This window comes from Gorilla gorilla, chromosome 8, assembly GCF_029281585.2.
Source record: "Gorilla gorilla gorilla isolate KB3781 chromosome 8, NHGRI_mGorGor1-v2.1_pri, whole genome shotgun sequence".
NCBI classification, from domain to species: Eukaryota; Metazoa; Chordata; class Mammalia; order Primates; family Hominidae; genus Gorilla; species Gorilla gorilla.
The window spans coordinates 109,669,214-109,692,693 of NC_073232.2; the positions used below are offsets into that span (position 1 = coordinate 109,669,214).

At 47.1% G+C, this 23,480-nt stretch overlaps 1 protein-coding gene and 1 pseudogene across 5 annotated transcripts in view; both read right to left on the minus strand.

The window, feature by feature from the left end:
- The window catches only part of RRP12 (ribosomal RNA processing 12 homolog), a 69,059-nt gene that overhangs the window by 34,065 nt on the left and 11,514 nt on the right, over window positions 1–23,480 (minus strand). For 4 of the 5 annotated variants that reach the window (XM_055352632.2, XM_055352633.2, XM_063710347.1 and 1 more), the window contains 4 exons: window positions 9,855–10,130; window positions 9,067–9,296; window positions 5,316–5,399; window positions 2,768–2,844 (listed from right to left, as the gene is read on the minus strand). In XM_055352632.2, coding sequence (XP_055208607.2) covers window positions 2,768–2,844; window positions 5,316–5,399; window positions 9,067–9,296; window positions 9,855–9,993 — 530 coding nt within the window. In that variant the 5' untranslated portion in view covers window positions 9,994–10,130. Of the gene's footprint in view, window positions 1–2,767; window positions 2,845–5,315; window positions 5,400–9,066; window positions 9,297–9,854; window positions 10,131–18,426; window positions 18,625–23,480 lie in introns of all 5 variants that reach the window. The other variant, XM_055352636.2, reaches the window with a different exon arrangement.
- LOC109028448 (large ribosomal subunit protein eL34-like) lies at window positions 8–2,755 on the minus strand (annotated as a pseudogene).

Below are 23,480 nucleotides of genomic sequence, written 5' to 3' on the forward strand. Positions count from 1 at the left end.
GAGATGGTCACCCCAGAGGGTCCCTGAAGAGCAGCTGGTGCAGCCCCTCGTGGTACTAAGGAGGACAGGGCAAGGGGCGCTGGTGGCACAGTCACTCAGAAAGTGAGCAACAAAGTCAGAACAGGCACCCACCTTATCAGCCAGCTCAGTGTGCTTTCCAGCCGGGATCCCTGCCTCCCTCACGTTCCCACTACCCACTCCTAAACTCACACCAATCCTCTCTCCATCTCCCCTGGCAGTTCACATCTCCAGAAAGCCCGGGGCCAACTACTCCTTCCCTCCCTTCTGCCACTCACTGCTCCAGGAATGCCCCTTCTGGGGGCCAACACTCACACTCCCTGGTATAATGACCCAGTCACCCACGACCTTATGTTGTAGAATGCCACCTGATACACAAGTATCTTTTAAATTGTATTTTAAAATTTCTGACCAGGCACGGTGGCCCACGCCTGTAATCCCAGCACTAGGGAGGCCGAGGTGGGCAGATCACCTGAGGTCGGGAGTTTGAGACCAGCCTGACAAACATGGAGAAACCCTGTATCTACTAAAAATACAAAATTAGCTGGGCGTAATGGCGCCCGCCTGTAATCCCAGCTACTTGAGAGGCCAAGGCAGGAGAATCACTTGAACCCGGGAGGTGGAAGGGTGCGGTGAGCTGAGATTGCACCATTGCACTCCAGCCTGGGCAACAAGAGCGAAACTCTGTCTCAAAAATAAATAAATAAATAAATTTCTAATTGTGGTAAGATACACATAAGATAAAACATCATTTCGGCTGGACGCAGTGGCTCACGCCTGTAATCCCAGCAGTTTGGGAGGCCGAGGCGGGTGGATCATGAGGTCAGGAGATCGAGACCATCCTGGCTAACACAGTGAAACCCGGTCTCTACTAAAAATACAAACAATTAGCCAGACGTGGTGGCGGGTGCCTGTAGTCCCAGCTACTTGACAGGCTGAGGCAGGAGAATGGTGTGAACCCAGGAGGTGGAGTTGCAGTTGGAGGAAGTGGCACCACTGCACTCCAGCCTGGGCAACAGAGCGAGACTCTGTCTCAAAAAGGAAAAAAACAACACACCATTTCAACGATTTTTTTCGGTATATCATTCAGTACTGTTAAGTATATTCATGTTGTGGGGTTTTTTTTTTTCTTTTTTTGGAGACAGGGTCTCACTCGTCACCCAAGCTGGAGTGTAGTGGCACAATCAGGCTCACTGCAACCTCTACCTCCCAAGTAGTTGGGACTACAGGTGCATGCCACCACGCCTAGCTCATTTTTGTATTTTTTTGTAGAGACAAGGTTTTGCCATGTTGCCCAGGCTGGTTTCGAACTCTTGGGCTCAACAGTCCACCTGCCTCAGCCTCCCAAAGTGCTGGGATTATAGGTGTGTGTCACCACACCCAGCCAAGTATACTCACATTGTTGGGCAACCAATCTCAAGAACTTTTTCATCTTAAAGAATCAAGGTTTTTTATTTTTTACTTTATTACTTATTTATTTATTGAGATGGAGTCTCACTCTGTTGCCCAGGCTGGACTGCAGTGGCTTGATCTTGGCTCACTGCAACCTCCACATCCTGTGTTCAAGTGATTCTCCTGCCTCAGCCTCCCAAGTAGCTGGGATTACAAGCATGTGCCACCACACCTGGCTAATTTTGTATTTTTAGTAGAGATCGGGTTTCACCATGTTGGCCAGGCTGGTCTCCAACTCCTGGCCACAAGCAATCCTCCTGCCTCAGCCTCCAAGTGCTGGGATTACAGGTATGAGCCACTGTGTCCAGCCATGACTTTTAATTTTTATTACTCAAAACAAGTTTCATTTTCTTTTTTTTTTTTTTGAGACGGAGTCTTGCACTGTTGACAGGGCTGTAAGTGCAATGGCACGATCTCAGCTCACTGCCACCTCCGCCTACTGGGTTCAAGCAATTCTCCTGCCTCAGCCTCCCGAGTAGCTGAATTACAGGCGCCTGCCACCATGCCCAGCTAATTTTTGTGTTTTTAGTAGGGACAGGGTTTCACCATGTTGGCCAGTTTGGTCTCGAACTCCTGACCTCAGGTGATCTGCCCACCTCAGCCTCCCAAAGTGCTGGGATTACAGGCATGAGCCACAGCATGTAGCCTACCCAGCTAATTTTTATATTTTTAGTAGAGACGGGGTTTCACCATGTTGGCCAGGATGGTCTCAATCTCCTGACCTCTTGATCTGCCTGCCTCGGCCACCCAAAGTGCTGGGATTATAGGTGTGAACCACCGCACCAGGCCAAAAAGTTTCATTTTTAATAGAGCTTTCTGACTCTGCTTTTGCCTTCAACACTTTCACAATGATTTTCTGCTCCTCAATAAGGAAAGCACACTTGATTCTGTCATGAACACACTGAGCACACATGGAACGAGGGAAGCACTGCAGGCCCTACAGACGTGCCTTTTGTTTTGGACTATCAAATAACAACTTTAGATCTCACAGCACGAGCTCCTGAAAGTCTGCCTGGACACACACCACATGAAGATTTTGGTGCTTTCCCAACCTTCTTGGCATAAAGGTAAACGATTCTATTACCAGGGGTTCAGGACAGCCTAGTTTTGTTAGAGTTTCTCACTAGAGGCCTACGACGGTATGTCACACGCTGGCCCATTCTGCATGCCTCTAGACAATGTTCATGAAGAGCAAGTATCTTTTTAAAAAACAATTCCCTGATCCTGTTTCTCCTGTCCACATTCCCTTCTCCCCTCCACAAAAAGCCCTGGGGTTCAAACAGGAGGCAGAACTCACCGCTTCAGGACAAGGTTCAGCAGGTAAGCAACGGCGGCCAGGGACTCCGGGGACTCCACTGCTTCCATTGTTGTCATCTGAGGGCCAGATTGAGGGGGTGTGAATGGATAAAAACTTACACTGAGCAAACAGGAAAGAGAGTGGGGGAACATGTGCCCAGCAGAACAGTTGTGACTGAGAACCACAGTATCAGAGGTTCAAATCCTGACTCTGGCATTGTGTGGTTTTGGGCTGGTAATTCAACCTATCTGTGACTCAGTTTCTTCATTTGTAAAGTAGGGATACTAATGCTACATACCTTATAAGTTGTTGTGATGTTTAATTGAATTAATATATATAAAATACTGCCTGACACATAATTAAAACTATACATATGTGGCTGGGTGTGGTGGCTCACGCCTGTAATCCCAGCACTTTGGGAGGCCGAGGAGGGCAGATCACGAGGTCAGGAGACCGAGACCATCCTGGCTAACACGGTGAAACACCGTCTCTACTAAAAAATACAAAAAATTAGCCAGGCATGGTGGCGGGCGCCTGTAGTCCCAGCTACTCGGGAGGCTGATGCAGGAGAATGGCGTGAACCCAGGAGGCGGAGCTTGCAATGAGCTGAGATCGTGCCACTGCACTCCAGCCCGGGTGACAGAGTGAGACTCCGTCTCAAAAAAAATAAATAAATAAACTATATATATGTTTATGTGCATATATATACAGAGATAGATAGATAGATAGTTTTTTTGAGAGACAAGGTCTCCCAGGTTGGAGTGCAGTGGTATAATCATAGCTCACTGTAACCTTGAACTTCAAAGCTCAAGAGTTCCTCCCACATCAACTTCCCAAGCAGCTAGAACTACAGGCATGCGCCACAAAGCTTGGCTAATTATTTTATTTTTTGTAGAGACAGGGTCTCACTATATTGCACAGGCTGGTGTCGAACTCCTAGCCTCAAGCACTCCTCCGATCTTGGCCTCCCAAAGTCCTAGGATTAAAGGCGTCAGCCACCACACCCAGCCAAACACCATATACTGCCATCTAATTTATTTCATTATTCTAGAGCAGAGGTTGGCAAACTTTTTCTACGAAGGACCAGATAGTAAATATTTTTGGCTTTGCATGCACACTTGGTCTCTGTTTTATGTTCTTTTTGTGTGTGTTTTAACAATTCTTTAAAAATGTAATAACCAGGCTGGGCATGGTGGCTCATGCCTGTAATCCCAGCACTTTGGGAGGCCAAAGTGGGAGAACTGATTCAGCTCAGGAGCTCAAGACAAGCCTGGGCGACATGACGAAACTCTGTCTCTACTAAAAATACAAAAATTAGCTGGGCATGGTGGCAGGTGCCTGTAATCCCAACTACTCAGGAGGCTGAGGCACGATCATCACTTGAACACAGGAGGCGGAGGTGGCAGTGAGCCATGATCACACCACTGCACTCCAGCCTGGGCAACAAAGTGAGACCCTGTCTCCAAAACAAAACAAACAACAACAAAAAAACCCAAAAACAAAATAAAAAGTATATATATACACATATATACACACACACATGCACACACACACATACATACATACACAAATATATTTATTTAATGTAATAAGTAGGCCAGCCATGGTGGCTCACACCTGTAATCCCAGCACTTTGGGAGGCTGAGGTGGGGGGATCACCTGAGGTCGCGAGGTCGAGACCAGCCGGGCCAACATGGTGAAACCCTGTCTCTACTAAAAATACAAAAATCAGCCAGGTGTGGTGGCGCACGCCTGTAATCCCACGTACTCAGGAGGCTGAGGCATGAGAATTGCTTGATACCATGAGACAGAGGTTGCAGTGAACTGGGATCGTGCCACTGCAGTCCAACTTGGGCAACGGAGTGAGACTCTGTTTCAAAAAAAAAAAAAGTAGGCCAGGCCTGGTGGCTCAGGCCTATAATCCCAGCACTTTGGGAGGCTGAGGCAGGCAGATCACGAGGTCAGGAGTTCGAGACAAGTCTGGCCAACATAGTAAAACCTCTTCTCTACTAAAAAATACAAAAAATTAGCCGGGTATGGTGGTGCGCACCTGTAATCCCAGCTACTCGGGAGGCTGAGGCAGGAGAATCACATGAACCCAGGAGGCAGAGGTTGCAATAAGTTGAGATCATGCCATTGCACTCCAGCCTGGGCGACAGTGTGAGACTCCATCTCAAAAAAAAAAAAAAAAAAGTAATATAAGTAGCCAGTTGCAGTGGCTCATGCCTGTAATCCCAACAATTTGGGAGGCCAACGCAAGATGACAAGACGGTTTGAGCCCAGGAATTTGAAACCAGCCTGGACAACATAGTGAGACCCTGTCTCTTTAAAAAAAAGAAACAAAGAAAGAAAGAAAAGAAAACAAAAGAGAAAATTAAAAGGTAGCAAATACCACCAGCCTTCCTAAGCCACCTGAGAAAAACTGAAGCACTTTCACCTGGTCAAGGTTGTCCTTCTCTGCCCCCACATGCCAGGGGCACTCATCTTCTCGCTAAATCTTGCATAACCTGCTGCTCTGAACACCCACCCTCCAGTGGCACCCACTCACCAGAGCAGCGAAGTACTCAGTCTCCGTCTCCTTCCCTCCCTGGGAGCGAATCACCTCAGTGACAGCAGCCAGAACAGCACAGATCTGCACAGGAGGGAGAAAGCACTGTGACTGTTTGAGACCTAACCCCACCCCAGGGGAACCTCCTTTCCTTGCTCCTTCACAGATTAATCTCTGGTTAAAGCCCAGAGACAGACAAGACAGGCAACATTCAGGGTCTAGGTCCATACCAGGGGGCCCAGCAAATAACAAGACTCAGAAAATGCTTGCTAAAATTCCACCATGAGGTACTAACCTTGTAGAAATACCTGCATGAGATGAGTGTGCAAATATTTATGTACAAGGATATTCATGGCAGCAACAAATTGGAATGGTCAAGAAGCCATCAACAGGAGATTAATAATGTACTGTAGTTGTCTCTAATGTACTGCAGTTATCAAGGGGGGGATTGGTTCCAGGACCCCTAAAGATACCAAAATCCGAGGATGCTAAGGTCCCTTATATAAAATGGTATAGTATTTGTGTATAACCTATATACATCTTCCCATATACTTTATTTATTTTTTTTGAGACAGAGTCTCACTGTTACCTAGGCAAGAGTGCAGTGGCATGATCTCAGCTCACTGCAACCTCTGCCTCTGGGTTCAAGCAATTCTCCTGCCTCAGCCTCCCAAGTAGCTGGGATTACAGGTGTGCACCACCATGCCCAGCTAATTTCTGTATTTTTAGTAGAGATGGGGTTTTACCATGTTGACCAAGCTGGTTTTGAACTCCTGGCCTCAAGTGATCTGCCCTCCTTAGCCTCCCAAAGTGCTGAGATTACAGGCATAAGCCACCATGCCTGGCCTCCCATATACTTTAAATCATCTCTAGATTACTGGTAACACCTAACACAATGTAAATGCTATATAAATAGTTGTTATACTGTATTTTTGTTGTTGTTGTTTTTGAGACAGAGTCTCACTCTGTCACCCAGGGTGGAATGCAGTGGCGCACTCTCTGCTAACCGCAGCTTCCACCTCCCGGGTTCAAGCGATTCTCCTGCCTCAGCCTCCTGAGTAGCTGGGATTACAGGCATGTGCCATTACGCTAGGCTAATTTTTTGTACTTTTAGTAGGGATGGAGTTTCACCATGCTGGCCAGGTTGGTTTTGAACTTCTGACCTCAAGTGATCTGCCCGCCTCGGCCTCCCAAAGTGCTAGGATTACAGGTGTGAGCCACCTCACCTGGTATATTATTACTATTTTAAAAAGATTTTTCAATCCATGCTTGGTTGAATCTGCAGGTGCAGAACCTGCAAATATAGAGACCTGACTGTATCATTATGTAATAATGAAAGATTTAAATAGTGCATTATTCAAAAGAATGAGAACAACTATATATTAACTTATAAATATCGTTCAGTAGGGAAAAAGTTGCAGAACAGTGGATAAAAAATAAACTAATCAAGCAGGGCACAATGGCTCACACCAGTAATCCCAACACTTTGGGAGGCTGAGGTGGGCAGATCCCTTGAGCCCAGGAGTTCGAGACCAATCTAGGCAATATGGCAAACCCCATCTCTACAAAAAATACAAAAATTAGCTGGGTATGGTAGCACTCCCCTGTAGTCCCAGCTACTTGGGAGTTGGAAGGCTGATCAGCCACTGCACTCTAACCTGGGTGACAAAGTGAGACTCTGTCTGAAAAAAAAGAAAAGAAAAGAAAAGAAACTAATCACATTTTGGTAAACCTAAATAACAAAATTGGGTAAAAAATAAATATATATACATATATATATACATATATATATATTTTTTTTTTTTTTGAGAGAGAGAGAGTCTCGTTCTGTCACCCAGGCTGAAGCGCAGTGGTGCGATCTTGGGTCACTGCAACCTCCGCCTCCAGCGTTCAAGTGATTCTCGTGCCTCAGCTTCCCAAGTAGCTGGGATTACAGGCGCATGCCACCATGCCAGGCTAATTTTTTAGTAGAGATGGGTTTTCGCCATGTTGGCCAGGCTGGTCTCAAACTCTTGACCTCAAATGATCTGCCCACCTCGGCCTCCCAAAGTGCTAGGATTACAGGTGTGAGCCACTATGCCCAGCCTGAAAATTTAATTTTTAAATTTTAACTACTCATAATTTAAAATACTTGATCCATTTACTAGAAAACATATATTTGTAACAACCTGGCAAATAGGTTCGTAGTAATTCATAGTAGGCAAATCTACTTGTACTTGTACAACTATAAATGTTATGAACTCTAAATACACACAAATCAAGTATTTCCAATGAAAATTTAGCATCTAAGTAGGGGTATATGGGTAAATTATACACTAGATTTTGAAGACTTGGTATCATAAAAATAATGCTGTAGTAAAATATACTGATTATACGTTGAAGTGATAATATTTTAAAGATACTAAGTTAAATAAAGTACATTATTAAGATTAATTTGGGCCGGGCGCAGTGGCTCACACCTGTAATCCCAGCACTTTAGGAGGCCGAGGCGGGTGGATCACCTGAGGTCAGGAGTTTGAGACCAGCCTGACCAACATGGAGAAACCCTGTCTCTATTAAAAACAGAAAATTAGCCGGGCATGGTGGCGCATGCCTGTAATCCCAGCTACTTGGGAGGCTGAGGCAGGAGAATCACCTGAACCCAGGAGGCAGAGGTTGCAGTGAGCCGAGATCGCGCCATTGCACTCTAGCCTGGGCAACAAGAGCGAAACTCCGGCTCCAGAAAAAAAAAAAAAGATGAATTTATTTTACCTGTTTCTTTCAGTTTTTAATATGGCTACTAAAAATTTTTAAATTACATATGTGGCTTGAATTTAGATTACTATTGGACACAGCTGGTCCAGGAAGACAGACAATGACCCATTAACAGGAGCTCTGTGAATGATTCAATTTGGGGGATCTACCATCACATTATATTATTCTTATATCATTTTGATATCATTTAGAATTTTGACATTTTTTATTTCAATAACAAAAAATATATATAACTTTAAAGTATAGATAAAATAATAAAAGTAAGGCCAGGCATGGTGGCTCATGCCTGTAATCCCAGCATTTTAGGAGGCCAAGGTGGGCGGATTACCTGAGTTCAGGAGTTTGAGACCAGCCTGGCTAACATGGTGAAACCCCGTCTCTACTAAAAATACACACACACAAAAAATTAGCTACTTAAATAATGCACTATTTAAATATACCAAAAAAAAAAAAAAAAAAAATTAGCCGGGCGTGGTGGCACATGCCTGTAATGGCAGCTACTTGGGAGGCCGAGGCAGGAGAATTGCTTGGGCCCGGGAGATGGAGGTTGCAGTGAGTGAAGATTGCGCCACTGCACTCCAGCCTGGCCAACAGAACGAGACTCTGTCTCAAAATAAATACATGAATTAAGTTAAATTAAAGTAAATAAATTTAGTTCTTGCTAGATAAAACGTTTCCTAATCACTGTTACTCAGCATTTATTTACTCAACATATGTTTATTGAAAATACTCTGTGTAAAAGTGCTGTGTTAGGTATAGCTGAGGAGAGAAATGTTTGGAAAATATTTCTACCCTCAAGTACTTCAGCAGAGGAGATGTTCTTATAAAAAGCAGAAAGTAGAACCTGCCCTAGGAGGAGACATAAAGGGGAGGAGCGATGACGCATCATCCAGAAATACCAGCTGTTGTCATCGGAGACCTGTCGGCCAGAGCTGAAGAAAAGGCGTGAGTTGGCCTCTCCTCACTATCCTATGGCCCTCCTGACCCTCGCCCCTACCTCCTTGTGGGCAGCCGAGTTGGACTCCCAGAAGCGCTGTACTTTGCTGAAGGTGACGTTTGTGCAGTCGGAAAGGCCACTCAGGAAGGTGCCCGAGGACTTCTCGGTGAGAACCAGCTCGGCCTCTTCTTCCATGGGCGTCTCGGGGGCTTCGCTTTTGCCCAAGCGCAAGGACCCTGACTGCAGCTCATTATGTAACTTCACAGCATCGACTGTCAGGTCACTCCTTCCTGAGAGCCAGAGGCACAAGATAAGGTCCAAGCCTCCCTTTGGTCAAGAGAACAGAACAACCCCTGGGAAACAAACCAGCCCAGGCCAAATCTCCAACCCGAGAGGCTGAATTCTGAACACAGCCAGTCTCATAAAACCACTGTATGCCTAAAAACTTGAAAAACCAAGGAGAAAGGGAATCCTCCATGTAAAAGTTTCTGCTTCCCTGTAGCAGCGGCATAAACGCCACTGGGAATCGGCTGGGAGCTACATTCAGAGGGCCTGCAAAATAAATGAAGGTGAACGCGCTCTGTAAAGAGCTACCCAAGGTCCAAGCCATCTGTCTCAACTCTGACACCCGCGGTACCTTACACAAGACATTTCCCTACTGCGGACCTCAGTTTCTGTATCTGCTAAATTGGAAGGACTGCCCTTCAGAGAGGGCTCCAGATCCGACATCCTAAGAGACGAAAGGTCCAATGCCTGGCCCCGCACTCTCCCAGAGGCCCCAGACTCATCTGGACCCAGGTCTGCCTGGAACCCCGCCCCCGGCTGCGCTCGGGTCCCAACCCAGCTACCTGACGGCCGGCTGAAGAAGCGGCTGCGGGCGGCCTGACGGTGGCGGCAGATGGCGGGGTTGCTGTCGCTGCTGTGGCCTTTCTTCCAGCGCTTCAACTTAGCTGAGACACCAGAGGGCAACTTTCCCGAGCGACCCATGTTGACTAAGCCGTGGCGAGGAATGAGCTTAAATGACCGGCTTCCAGGGACGTAGAAACACGCTCAGAACCCACGTGGATACCCTGTAGCCTTCACTTCCTCTTCTTCTGGCGTCACTTCCGGATTCGTGTGCATTACTATGGTAAAACAGTCAACATCCGGTTTTACACCTCCTCCTGGCTTCGGATGGGGAGGAGCTCCAAGGAGATCCGTTGCTAGGGAGGAAATTAGGTTGCTAAGGGTTCTATGGGGTTCTTACTCCAGCCAGGACCAGGTTTCAGGGCCACAGGCGTAAGCCTTATAAAACTGGAGTTTGGCTGAGCGTGGTGGCTCATGCCTGTAATCCCAGCACTTTGGGAGGCTGAGGCGGGTGGATCATTTGAGGTCAGGAGTTTGAGACCAGCCTGATCACCAGGGTGAAACCCCGTCTCTACTAAAATACAAAAATTAGCTGGGCTTGGTGGCGCGCGCCTGTAATCCCAACTACTCGGGAGGATGAGGCACAAGAATCACTTGAACTCGGGAGGCGGAGTTTGCAGTAAGCCGAGATCACGCCTCGGCACTCCAGCCTGGACAACAGAGTAAGACTGTCTCAAAAAAACAAAACAAAGCAAACAAAAAACTGGAGTTCTTTTGCAGTTAAACAACAACAAAAAGTACATTTATATTACATTTGAAAATCGATTTTCAAAATTAAGCATAGAAACACATTTATATGAAAGTCATATACCTTCATATAAAAGTATATATGTAATCCCAGCACTCTGGGAGGCCGAGGCGGGCAGATCACCTGAGGTCACGATGTTCGAGACCAGCCTGACCAACATGGAGAAACCCTGTCTCTACTAAAAATACAAAATAAGCCGGGCATGGTCGCGCATGCCTGTAATTCCAACTACTGGGGAGGCTGAGGCAGGAGAATCGCTTGAACCCGGGAGGCAGAGGTTGCGGTGAGCTGAGATCGCGCCATTGCACTCCAGCCTGGGCAACAAGAGTGAAACTCCATCTCAAAAAAAGAAAAAAGGAAAAGTCAAAACTTATGGAGACTTGAAAGTGTGAAAATTAGCTTGACTTGAAAAGAGAAAAAAGCAGTCAGTGGTGTTCTAGACAAGCTTTGCTATTTTCATTTATTACTGGAGATACTCAGTTGCTAAGCCACCCTTGCCTTATGACAGCATTCCATCCCTAATTAATCCCTGGTTCTCCAATCTCTCTCTCTCTCTTTTTTTTTTTTTTTTTTTTTTGAGACAGAGTCTTGCTCTGGTGCCCAGGCTGGAGTGCAGTGGCACGATCTCGGCTCACTGCAACCTCCACCTTTCAGGTTCAAGCAATTCTCCTGCCTCAGCCTCCCAAGTAGCTGAAATTACAAGCATGCACCACCGCGCCCAGCTAATTTTTTTTTGTATTTTCAGTACACACAGAGTTTCACCATGTTGGCCAGGTTGGTCTCGAACTCCTTTCCTCAGGTGATCTGCCCACCTCCCAAAGTGCTGGGATTACAGGCATGAGCCACTGCACCTGGCATCTGGCCAATTCCCAGTTCTCCTAATTCCACCTCAGAACCAGCAACCGATCCAGTTTATCCCCACTCCCCTGAGACCCTCCTTAAAAACCTTCAACCAGATCCCAAACCTTACAAAAGACACATTTCTCTTCCCTCTTGCCCAGCAGCTTTATTCTAAACCTTTAGCAGCATTCTTTGGAAGAAGATATATAGAACTAACAAAGTACATGTATAATATATAAAGAATTCCTACCAATCAATAAGAACAAGGCAGACAATCCAATAAAAAGAATGGGCAAAAGGGACAGGTGGGTGCAGTGGCTGATGCTTGGCCTGGAATTCCAACACCGTAGGAGGCCGGGGGGCAGGGAGTAGAGGGGAGGGAGGATTGCTCCAGCCCAGGAGTTCAAGACCAGCTTGAGCAACATCATGAGACCCAGTCTCTACAAAACATACAAAAATTAGCTGAGCATGGTGGTGTGAACCTGTAGTCCAGCTACTCAGGAGGCTGAGGTGGGAGTCCAGAGAAGGTCAAGGCTGCAGTGAGTCGTGATTGCACCACTGCACCCCAGCTTGGGTGACAGTGTGAGACCCTGTCTCAAAAAAGAAAAAAAAATTAAAAAAAAAAAAAAAAAAGAATGGGCGGCTGGGTGCGGTGGCTCACGCCTGTAATCCCAGCATTTTGGGAGGCCAAGGTGGGCAGATCACGAGGTCAGGAGTTCAAGACCTGGCCAACATAGTGAAAAACCCCATCTCTACTAAAATACAAAAAAAATTAAGCTGGGCGTGGTCGTGGGCACCTGTAGTCCCAGCTACTTGTGAGGCTGAGGCAGGAGAATTACTTGAACCCTGGAGGTGGAGGTTACAGTGAGCTGAGATCGTGCCACTGCACACCAGCCTAGGCGTCACAGCGAGACTGTGTCTCAAAAAAAAAAAAAAAAAAAGAAGAAGAATGGCAAAAGACACAAACAGCTGAACATCATGATGTATTGTATAAAAAATAAAAAAGTCATGAACAGGCACTTCACAAAAATTAATATCCAAATGGCCAATAAATATATGAAAAACAGGCCAGGCATGGTAGCTCACGCCTGTAATACCAGCACTTTAGGAGGCTGAGGCAGGAGGATCACTTGAGCCCAGGAGTTGGAGATCAGCCTGGCCAACACAGCAAGACCTGTCTCCTCAAAAACTAAGAAAAATAGTGGGGTGCAGTGGCGTGCGCCCGTGGTCCCAGCTACCTGGGAAGCTGTGACAGAAGAATCTCTTAAGCCCAGGAGTTTGAGGTTGTAGTAAGCTATGATAGCACCACTGCACTCCAGCCTGGGTGACACAGCGAGACTTTGTCTCAAGAAAAAAAAAAAAGAAAAAGAACAGACCAGAACAGAAAAGATACTCAGTTTCATTATCAACATGGGAATACAAATTAAAATCACAATGAAATGCCACTACACACCCACCAGAATGGCTAAAATTAAAAAGACTAGCAATACTAATGTTGGTAAGGATGTGGAGAAACTGGCAACATATGCTGCCATTGGAGCATAAAGTGATACAACCATTTTGGAAAACTGTGTGGTAGTATCTACTAAAACTGAATACAGGCTTGCTCCATAACCCAGCAATACCTTCCTGCATATTTACTCAACAGAGATGTTTACTTATATGCAAAAAAGAGATATAGGAGGATGTTCACAATGGAAATAATAAAATGTCCATCAACAGTAGAATGAGACTGGATGCACTAGTTCACGCCTGTAATCTTAGTGCGTTGGGAGGCTGAGGCAGGAGGATTGCTTGAGGCCAACAGTTCAAGACCAATCTGGGCAAAGTAGTGAGACCCCATCTCTAAAAAAAATATTAAAAATTAGCCACATGTGGTGGCATGCACCCGTAGTCCTAGCTACTTGGGAAACTAAGGCAGGAGGATCACTTGAGCCCAAGAATTCAAGGTTAGAGTGAGCTATAATCATGCCACTGCACTGCAGCCTGGGCAACACAGTGAGACTCTGTGTCTAGAATAGATAGATAGATAGATAGATAGATAGATAGATAGATAGATAAGACAGATAGGCAGACAGAGAGATAGAGTAGAATGGATAAATTGTGACATATTGATATATAATGGAATACTATAGTATTTGACTCTGTATAGCAATGAGAAGGAACTACTGCTACATATAACATCATGCATGACCTAGGTTGAGTAAAAGACTCCAGACACAAGAGTACATAGTTATAATCCCATTTATTTATTATTTAATTATTTATTTATTTATTTTGAGACAGAGTCTTCCTCTGTCACTCAGGTTGAAATGCAGTGGCACAATCATGGCTCACTGCAGCCTTGACCTCCAGGCTCAAGCAATCCTCCCACTTCTGCCTTCTGAGTAGCTGGAACCACAGGCATGCATTGCCATGCCTGGCTAATTTTTTTTTTTTTTTTAAAGCCAGGGCCTCACTCTGTCACCCAGGCTGGAGTCCAGTGGCATGATCATGGCTCACTATAACCTTAAACTCCTGAATTCAAGTCATCCTCCTGCTTTGGCCTCCCAAATAGCTGGGGCTAAAGACACATACCCACCACACCAAGCTAATTTTTTTTTTAAGAGACAGAGTCTTGGCCAGGCGCGGTGGCTCACGCCTGTAATCTCAGCACTCTGGGAGGCCGAGGCGGGCAGATCACAAGGTCAGGAGATCGAGACCATCCTGGCTAACACAATGAAACCCTGTCTCTACTAAAAATATAAAAAATTAGCTGGGCGTGGTGGCGGGCACCTGTAGTCCCAGCTACTCGGGAGGCTGAGGCAGAAGAATGGCGTGAACCCAGGAGGCGGAAGTTGCAATGAGCTGAGATCGTGCCACTGCACTCCAGCCTGGGCAACAGAACAAGACTCCTTCTCCAAAAAAAAAAAAGAGACAGAGTCTTACTATCGTTGCCCAGACAAATCTCGATCTCCTGGCTTCAAGTGATCTGCTCGCCTTGGCCTCCCAAAGTGCTGGGATTATAGGCGTGAGCCACCATGCCCTGCTTACATGTATATTACACTTCATGGGCTTACTGAAAATACAAAGTGGGCCGGGGGCGGTGGCTTACGCCTGTAATGCCAACACTCTGGGTGGCTGAGGCAGGCAGATAACTTGAGCCCAGGAGTTCGAGACCAGCCTGAGCAATATGGTGAAACCCCGTCTCTACAAAAAATATGACAATTAGCCAGGCATGATGGCAGGCACCTGTAGTCCCAGCTACTCGGAGGCTGAGGTGGGAGGATCGCTTGAACCCGGGAGGCGGAGGTTGCAGTGACTCGAGATTAAGCCACTGCACTCTAGCCTGGGTGACAGAGTGAGACTCTGTCTCAAAAAACAACAAAAAAAAAGTGGTCCTCTCACCTAGAGCAGAGAGAGCATAAAGTGTGTTAATGTGAGAAAGCGTCGCTGCAGAGAAGACTGAAGTCAGTTCAGACTCTAGGCCCCAGCCCTTCCAAGTCTCTGAAGACATTATCACCCTCCAGTGGCGCCCTGTGCCTGGGTCACAGGCTGAGACCTCAGTGGGAAGGCTGAGAAAAGGGAACTGGTGGCTGGCGGAGGAAAAGGAAGCAGAATGTGGAAACTGTTATAAGCGAGCTGTGCTCACAACCAGAGGTCTAGACTTGGGGTAATTGCTGAAAGAAGGCAGGTAAAGTGGTGGGTTCAAGACAGGACATACTTTACCTATAAACCAAGCAAGGGATTTAACCTCTCTAAGTCTCCGATTCTTGTTCTTTTTTTCCCTTTATTTATTTATTTATACATTTTTTTACACATTCTAATGTGTCATATTATTTAAAGTTACGATAATAATTACTTTTTTTTTTTTCTGAGATGGAGTCTCACTCTATTGCTCAGGCTGGAGTGCGGAGGCGCGATCTTGACTCACTGCAACCTCCACCGCCTGGGTTCAAGCGATTCTCCTGCCTCAGGCTCCCAAGTAGCTGGGATTACAGGCATGTGCCACCACGCCCAGATGACTTTTTGTAATTTTAGTAGAGATGGGGTTTCATCATGTTGGCCAGGCTGTTCTCAAACTCCTGACCTCAAGTGATCCACCCACCTTGGCCTCCCAAAGTGCTGGGATTCCAGGTGTGAACCACTGTGCCTGGCTGAAAGTTGTGATAATAATTCTGAACCCACTGGGCTGCTGTGAGGATTCAGTATGAAACTGTGTATCTGTGGCTGGGCATGGTAGCTTACATCTGTAATCCCAGTACATTGGGAGGCCGAGGCAGGTGGATCACCTGAGGTCAGGAGTTCGAGACCAGCCTGGCCAACATAGCGAAACCCCGTCTCTACTAAAAATACAAAAATTAACCAGGCGTTAATGGTGCACGCCTGTAATCCCAGCTACTCGGGGGGCTGAGGCAGGAGAATCGCTTGAACCCGGGAGGCAGAGGTTGCAGTGAGCCAAAATCGTGCCACTGTACTCCAGCCTGGGCAACAGAGTGCGACTTCGTCTCAAAAATAAATACATAAATAAATAAAAATAAAAGAAACTGTGTATCTGTGTCAAATTACGGACAACTCCAAAACGTGTAGTACTGTGCTTTACAGAGGGGTCAGTGGTGCATCTTTGCCACCAGAGGGAGTGCTACCAACAACCTGTTAGGGCTAAAACCCTATAGAGAGCCTGCAATACCAACTAGTAGAGTGGGATTTTGCAAATCAGATGCGGAGATGCAGAGGCCAAGGGTAGTGGCAGATGTCCCATCCTTTTCCTGGGCTACAGAAACCTGCTGGCCTCCAAACCGAGTCTGCGTCGTAACTGAATACAGCCCCTGGCTAAATCGTCAGCCTGGTATGGGCATTGAGGGGCCCTAGGCCACCTGCTGGCCGTCCATCCTGAGGCATCTGCTCAGAGCCTCCTCCAGGAGGCGTGCTCTACCAGAAGAGGGAACGATAGGCATCCAAATGGCCTGAGCACAATCTCTTCCACCCCGCACCCCAGGGCTCACCTCTCCACCCCTGAATTCCAGCAGTAACTCCCACCCAGAGGCTCTAGCTGTATCCATGATCAGCCCCTCCACATATGGTTAATAAGGACCACCACATCTGTAGGATAGGTCCTGCAGTTAGACTCTCTGGGTTGGAATTCAAGTACCACCACTTGCTCTGTGACCTTGAACAACTCACCTTACTCTTCCCTGAGCCTCAGTTTTCCACATCTGTAAAATGGAGAATGCCTACCTGTCTGATTTATGGGAACTAAATAAGATAATGAATTTTAAGTGCTGAGCACGCTGCCTGGTACACAGTGAGCATGCAATAAATGTGAGCTATTATTATCATCCAAAAAAACTCTTCCTCAGTTCCAAAATACCTTTTCATTAATTCTCTAAGTGAGGAGGACAGAGCAGGTGTCCTCATTTCACAGATGGGGAAACATAGTTCTAAGGGGTTCAGTGACACCCCCAAGGTCACACAGTGAGCAGAAGCCAGGAGATCCAACGCTTAGCCCAGGATGAACCCCCTCCCCCCATAGCACTGCCCTTGTTTTTTTTGTTTTTTTCTGTTTTGAGACGGAGTTTCGCTCTTGTTGCCCAGGCTGGAGTACGATGGTGCAATCTCGGCTCACTGCAACCTCCGCCTCCCGGGTTCAAGCGATTCTCCTGCCTCAGGCTTCCTGAATAGTTGGGATTACAGGCATGTGCCACCAAGCCCGGCCAATTTTGTATTTTTAGTAGAGACAGAGTTTCTCCATGTTAGTCAGGCTGGTCTTGAACTCCCGAACTCAGGTGATCTGCCTGCCTTGGCCTCCCAAAGTGCTGAGATTACAGGCGTGAGCCATCGTGTCGGCCTGCACCGCTCTTAAAACTGTCTGCAAGGCTCCTGTGGAGGTAACAGAGCTGCCACACCCAAAGTTCTGCGGCCATGCGGAGCAGTAAAACCAGTTTTAGGTCAGCAAGTTGTAATCTGTTATGACACTGGGCAGGAAGAAAGGGAAATTGAGGCTTAGCCTCTTGCCTCAAACAAAGAGGAAGCAGATGGTCTGGGTGTTTAACCTAGAGCTCAAGGTCAGGGCATTTTGACCAACCCGTTGTTGTTGCAGCTGCTCCGGACGGTTTTCCTAACTGCTGGAGCTGTGTTAAAGCCCAGGCTTTGGACTTAGGAAGCCTGGGTTTGGAGCCACATCCCAGCTGCGTGACCTGGGGCAGGCGGCTGAGCTCTGTGAGCCACAGTCTTCTCATCTGAAAATGGGGCTGCTGTTATGAGGCTAAAATGAGATAATGCATGTGAAATCCTTAGCCCAGTGCCTGGCACAGCACTGCTGCAGGGGTCAAGCGTCCCTCGGCTCATGGGGCATTACAATTCCATTTGATGCTGGGTGTGGTGGCTCACGCCTGTAATCCCAACACTTTGGGAGGCTAAAGTGGGAGGATCGCTTGAGCCCAGAAGTTCAAGACCAGCCTGTGCATCATGAAGAAACCCCAACTCTACAGAAAACACAAAAATAGCCAGGCATGGTGATGTACGCCTACAGTCGCAGCTACTCGGGAGGCTGAGGTGCAGGAGGTCAAGGCTGCAGTGAGCCATGATTGCGCCACTGCACTCCAGCCTGGGTGACAGAGTGAGACCCTGTCTCAAAAAAAAAAAAAAAATCCAAAAGCAAAAAAGAGCTTGCTTTCTAGAATAACTCTTGGGGAAAGAGCCTGGTGTGCTAGAGAGGAAGCATGTCCCCTCCTAGGCTGAGGAAGACTGGAATCTGGGCATGGCAGGGGACTCTGCTCAATGGGGAGGACTGTTCTCTCTCCACTTACCCCAAAATTAAACCGTTCCCCATTTACCACTTCAAATTCTTCATTCTTCTCAGGGCCTCTATATCAGTAAGGAATTGTGTTCAGCTGCTGTAAGAGACTGCTACAGTGGCTTACACAGGCAAGGGTTAATTCTCTTACATTCAAGAAATGGAAATCAGGAGGTAATGGGCAGTCCAGGCTGCTATGGCAGTTCCACAGAATCTTCAGGATCCTGGGATCCCTCTCTTTTTCTGCTTCAACCTCCATAGCATATGACTTCCATTTTCACTGTCACCTTGTGCTCCACAGATGGGCTGCAGGAGCTCCAGCTGTCACACTCATGATCCAGGTGGAGGCCTAGTGTAGGAAGGAAGGGAGGAAGAGCCAAAAGGTGCACCTTCCAGCCAAGTCAGTTCCACTTGATTGACTAGAATTTAGTAATTTGGCCAAATTTAGCTGCAGAAGGGGCTGGGAAATTTAGTCTTTTAGTTGGGTAAGTTGCAGCTCACCCCCTGTGCCTATTGAGAGAAAGGAAGAATTGATATTGGGGAGGCAACTAGCAGCCTCTGGATCTCAGCTGGGTGTTAGGAGGACAGGTTCTAATTAATTTAACCCAGTTACATACTCAAAAGTTATCTCTTGATCACCTATTATGTGCAAGGTACTATGCTAAGCACACATATGAAAGTATTTAAAGAAGCTTATGGGCCGGGCACCTGACCAGCCTGACCAACATGGTGAAACCCCATCTCCACTAAAAATACAAAATAAGCTAGGCATAGTGGCATATGCCTGTAGTCCCAGCTACTTGGGAGGCTGAGGCAGGAGAATCACTTGAACCCGGGAGGCTGAAGTTGCAGTGAGCCGAGATCACGCCATTGCACTCCAGCCTGGGCAACAAGAGTGAAACTCCATCTAAAAAGACTCTTGGCCGGGTGCGGTGACTCATGCCTGTAATCCCAGCACTTTGGGAGGCTGAGGCGGGTGGATCACCTGAGGTCAGGAGTTCAAGACCAGCCTGGCCAACATGGTGAAACCCTGTATCTACTAAAAATACAAAAATTAGCTGGGCATGGTGGCGCACACCTATAATCCCAGCTATACGGGAGGCTGAGGCAGGAGAATCACTTGAACCTGGGAGGTGGAGATGGTAATGAGCTGAGACTGTGCCACTGAACTTCAGCCTGGGCAACAGAGCAAAACTCCGTCTCAAAAAAAAAAAAATAATAAATAATAAAAGAAAAAGACTCTTGCTCTGCCTTAAGAAACCTACAGGGGATAGGGCTGGGTGCGGTGGCTCACACCTGTAATCCCAGAACTTTGGGAGGCTGAGGCGGGTGGATCACAAGGTCAGGAGATCAAGACCATCCTGACTAACATGGTGAAACTCTGTCTCTACTAAAAATACAAAAAATTAGCCTGGCGTGGTGGCAGGCACCTGTAGTCCCAGCTAGTCAGGAGGCTGAGGCAGGAGAATGGAGTGAACCTGGGAGGCGGAGCTTGCAGTGTGCCGAGATGGCGCCACTGCGCTCCAGCCTGGGCAACAGAGCGAGACTCCGTCAAAAAAAGAAAAAAAAAAGAAGCCTACAGGGGATAATTAGCCAGGCATGGTGGCACACGCCTGTAATCCCAGCTACTTGGGAGGCTGAGGCATGAGAATTGCTTGAACCTGGGAGGTGGAGGTTGCAGTGAGCCAAGATTGTGCCACTGCACTCCAGCCTGGGCAACAGCAAGAGACTCTGTCTCAAAAAAAAAAAAAAAAAAAAAAAAGAAAGTAACCTATGGGGAATGGTGAAAAGACAAGCACAAAACTCTTCGGTTTTCTTATTTGTACATTGAAGATGTTGTACCCAGAGCTCTCTAAAGCCCCTGGTAACTTTATTGTTCACTGATGCTCAATTAATAGAATTGCATTTTGCTTCTCTGCCTCCCTCATCTGACCATCTGACTGTGAAACCCCTGATTACAGGAACCATGTCTGGTCTACTCTGGCGCCATCAGAGCCTACCACAGTGTGTGGCTCAATACATCTGCTTGCCAAGTGAACACATGACTTATGCAGAGCTCAGCAAGGGGCACAAGAGAGGTTCAGATAACGCTCTTAGGGTGTCTAAGAGGGGCTGTCCAAGGTATATCTTTTATGTCTGTCAACCAGACTGGAATGCAGTAGTCATGCAAGCTGGAATGCGATCACGGTTCACTGCAGCCTTGATCTCCTGAGCTCAAGCGATCCTCCCACTTTAGCCTCCCAAGTAGCTGGAACTACAGGCGTATGCCACCATGCCCAGCTAATTTTTAAATTTTTTGCAGAGACAAGGTCTCCTTATGTTGCCCAGACTGGTCTCAATATTCTGGGCTCAAGCAATCCTCCTGCCTCAGCCTCCCAAAGTGTTGGGATTATAGGCATGAGCTATCTTGCCTGGACAATAATTTTTGAAGGTTGCAATCAAGGAAAATAACAGAAATGTTGGTCCATCATTTATCCAACCACTATACCATCCTGCCAAGTAGATTGGGCACTGTGGCAGAGAAGAGGAGAGGAAAATAGCATTTAATGGATGTATCCTTTGTGTCAGGGGCTCTCTGTGGTAATAAGAACTATCATTTATTAGCCTCTATAGACCTGGCATTTTACATATGTGATCCTGCTGAGTCCTCGCAACCACTGTATAGGGTAGGTGCTATTATTATGCACATTTTATTTTATTATTATTATTTTTTATTTATTTTTGGGACTGAGTCTTGCTCTGTCGTCCAGGCTGGAGTGCAGTGGCACGATCTCGACTCATTGCAACCTCCACCTCCCTGGTTCAAGCAATTCCCCTGCCTCAGCCTCCCAAGTAGCTGGGATCACAGGCACATGCCGCCACATCTGGCTAATTTTTTTTGTATTTTTAGTACAGATCGGGTTTCACCGCGTTGGACAGACTGGTCTCAAACTCCTGACCTCAGGCAATCTGCCTGCCTCGGTCTCCCAAAGTGCTGGGATTACAGGGGTGAGCCACCGCGCCTGGCCTATTACTTTTTTTTTCTTTTTTTCTTTTTTTAATTAGAGACAGGGTCTCACTATGTTATCCAGTCTGGTGTCTAACTCCTGGCCTCACATGATCCTCCTGCCTTTGCCTCCCAAAGTTCTGGGATTACAGTCATGGGCCACTGCACCTGGCCTATTATCCACATTTTAAAATGGGGAAACCAAAGCTAGGGAAGGATTCCCAATAGCATTAAGTGGGGAGTTATAATTGTAATTTACTCCTCTCCCAATTCCTGTTCTTTATAACCATTTGGTTACCAAGCAATGAAAGCAGCCTAGCTCTCACATCTAGAGTTCACAGGCTGGTTGGGGTGGCAGTAAACAATCCCTGTGGCAATCAGTGCCATCATCCAGGTATGGTCAGGAGCTATGGGAGCCCAGAGCCTGGCAGACTATAGTCATGTCTGAGAGGCGAGTCAGGGCCAATTTTCAGGTGAGGTGACGTTGGAGCTGAGTGCTGCAGCATGAGCTAGAGGTTGACCAGGAAGCTGAGGGTGGCTGTTCAGGCCAAGCAAGGCCACGGCAGCTACAAAGGCACAGGGGTAAGTAAGAACATGACGTGTTTGCTCTAGATGCAGGCGAGACCTGAGTCACTGATGTGTCGGAAACTGCTGCACCAGTACAGGAAAGAAACCATAAGGGTTGAAACTAAGAATGTGGCAGCAGGGGCAAAGAGGGAAGGACAGATTGGAGAAGGTATCGGGGAGGTAGAATGACACGTGAAGGCTAGAGGTTATGAGGGGTGAGCACAGTTGCCATGTACAGTTGTGAAGTATGTGGACTGCTTAGTTTCCCAGATGAGGGGTCTGAAATCCAGTCTTCATTGGTGCCTTGTACAGAAGAAGAGTTGGCCTTTTATTTTATTTTATTTTATTTATTTTTTTTGTTAGGCGGAGTCTAGCTCTGTAGCCCAGGCTGGAGTGCAGTAGCACGGTTTCAACTCACTGCAGCCTCTGCCTCCCAGGCTCAAGCAATTCTCCTGCCTCAGCCTCCCAAGTAGCTGGGATTATAGGTGCCCGCCCCCACGCCCAGCTAATTTTAGTATTTTAGTAGAGACAGGGTTTCACTATGTTGGCCAGGCTGGTCTTGAACTCCTGACCTCAGGTGATCTGCCCACCTCGGCCTCTGGATCTGCCAACTCTCGGCCACCACGCCTGGAGTTGGCCTTTTTCTCATTCCCCAGTGACACCATAGAGGCATATGATGCGTACAGGTATACGAGGCTCAGAGGCATGGAGGCAATGACACCACAGAGGAAGTGAGAATAAATCACTCCCAGGAAGGCAAGATTCCAGAATACGAGTGTGTCTAAAGAAAAGACCATCTCTCAACATCTGAACCAAAAAGCTGCATTTACTACAGTACTTACTTAAGGGAGGTGGAGCTGGGCCTATTAGGTGCAATCCCTGTGAGTGGAGCAGGGCACTGATCTTATATAAGATGCTAGGAGGTTGAAGATCAATGGTGGGCACATATCAAGGGAGGTAGTGTTTAGGGATTGGTTGGTCAACCAGTGTGGCTGTTACCGATTGGCTAGTGTCAGATGTCTAGTCACTGAGGAAAATTGTTCAGCTGAAGGGAGATGAATTGTCTTTAAGTGGCTTAAAACTGGTTATGGTGGTGACTTGTTGCCATGGCAGCAGAACAGTCTTTCCTGTGGGTATGAGCTTTTTCTTCTCCCTCAAGTGACTGTAGCTCAAAACATTCACTCTCAGAGGTTGTTTTCTTTTATAAAGGACCATGTTGGCTCTGGGGAGGGAAGTTCACAGGCTGGCTAGGGTCAGAATACTTGCCTGGCCCAGGTATTCAAAGGTCCAGTTTGTCACCTCTCCAAGATCCTGTGGCTGAGGTGTTTCCAACACAGGGAATCAGGGAAGTTAGTTGCATTGTAAGGAACATACCGAATCAGAAACGGGACCTAGGGCTGGGTGCAGTGGCTCACACCCGTGATCCCAGCACTTTGGGAGGTCAAAGCAGGAGGATCCCCTGAACCTAGGAGCTTCAGACCAGCCTGGCCAACATAGTGAGACCCCATTCCTTAAAAAAATAAAAAAGCCCGGGCGCGGTGACTCACGCCTGTAATCCAAGCACTTTGGGAGGCCGAGGCTGGTGGATCACCTGAGGTCAGGAGTTCGAGAGCAGCCTGACCAACATGGTGAAACCCTGTCTCTACTAAAAA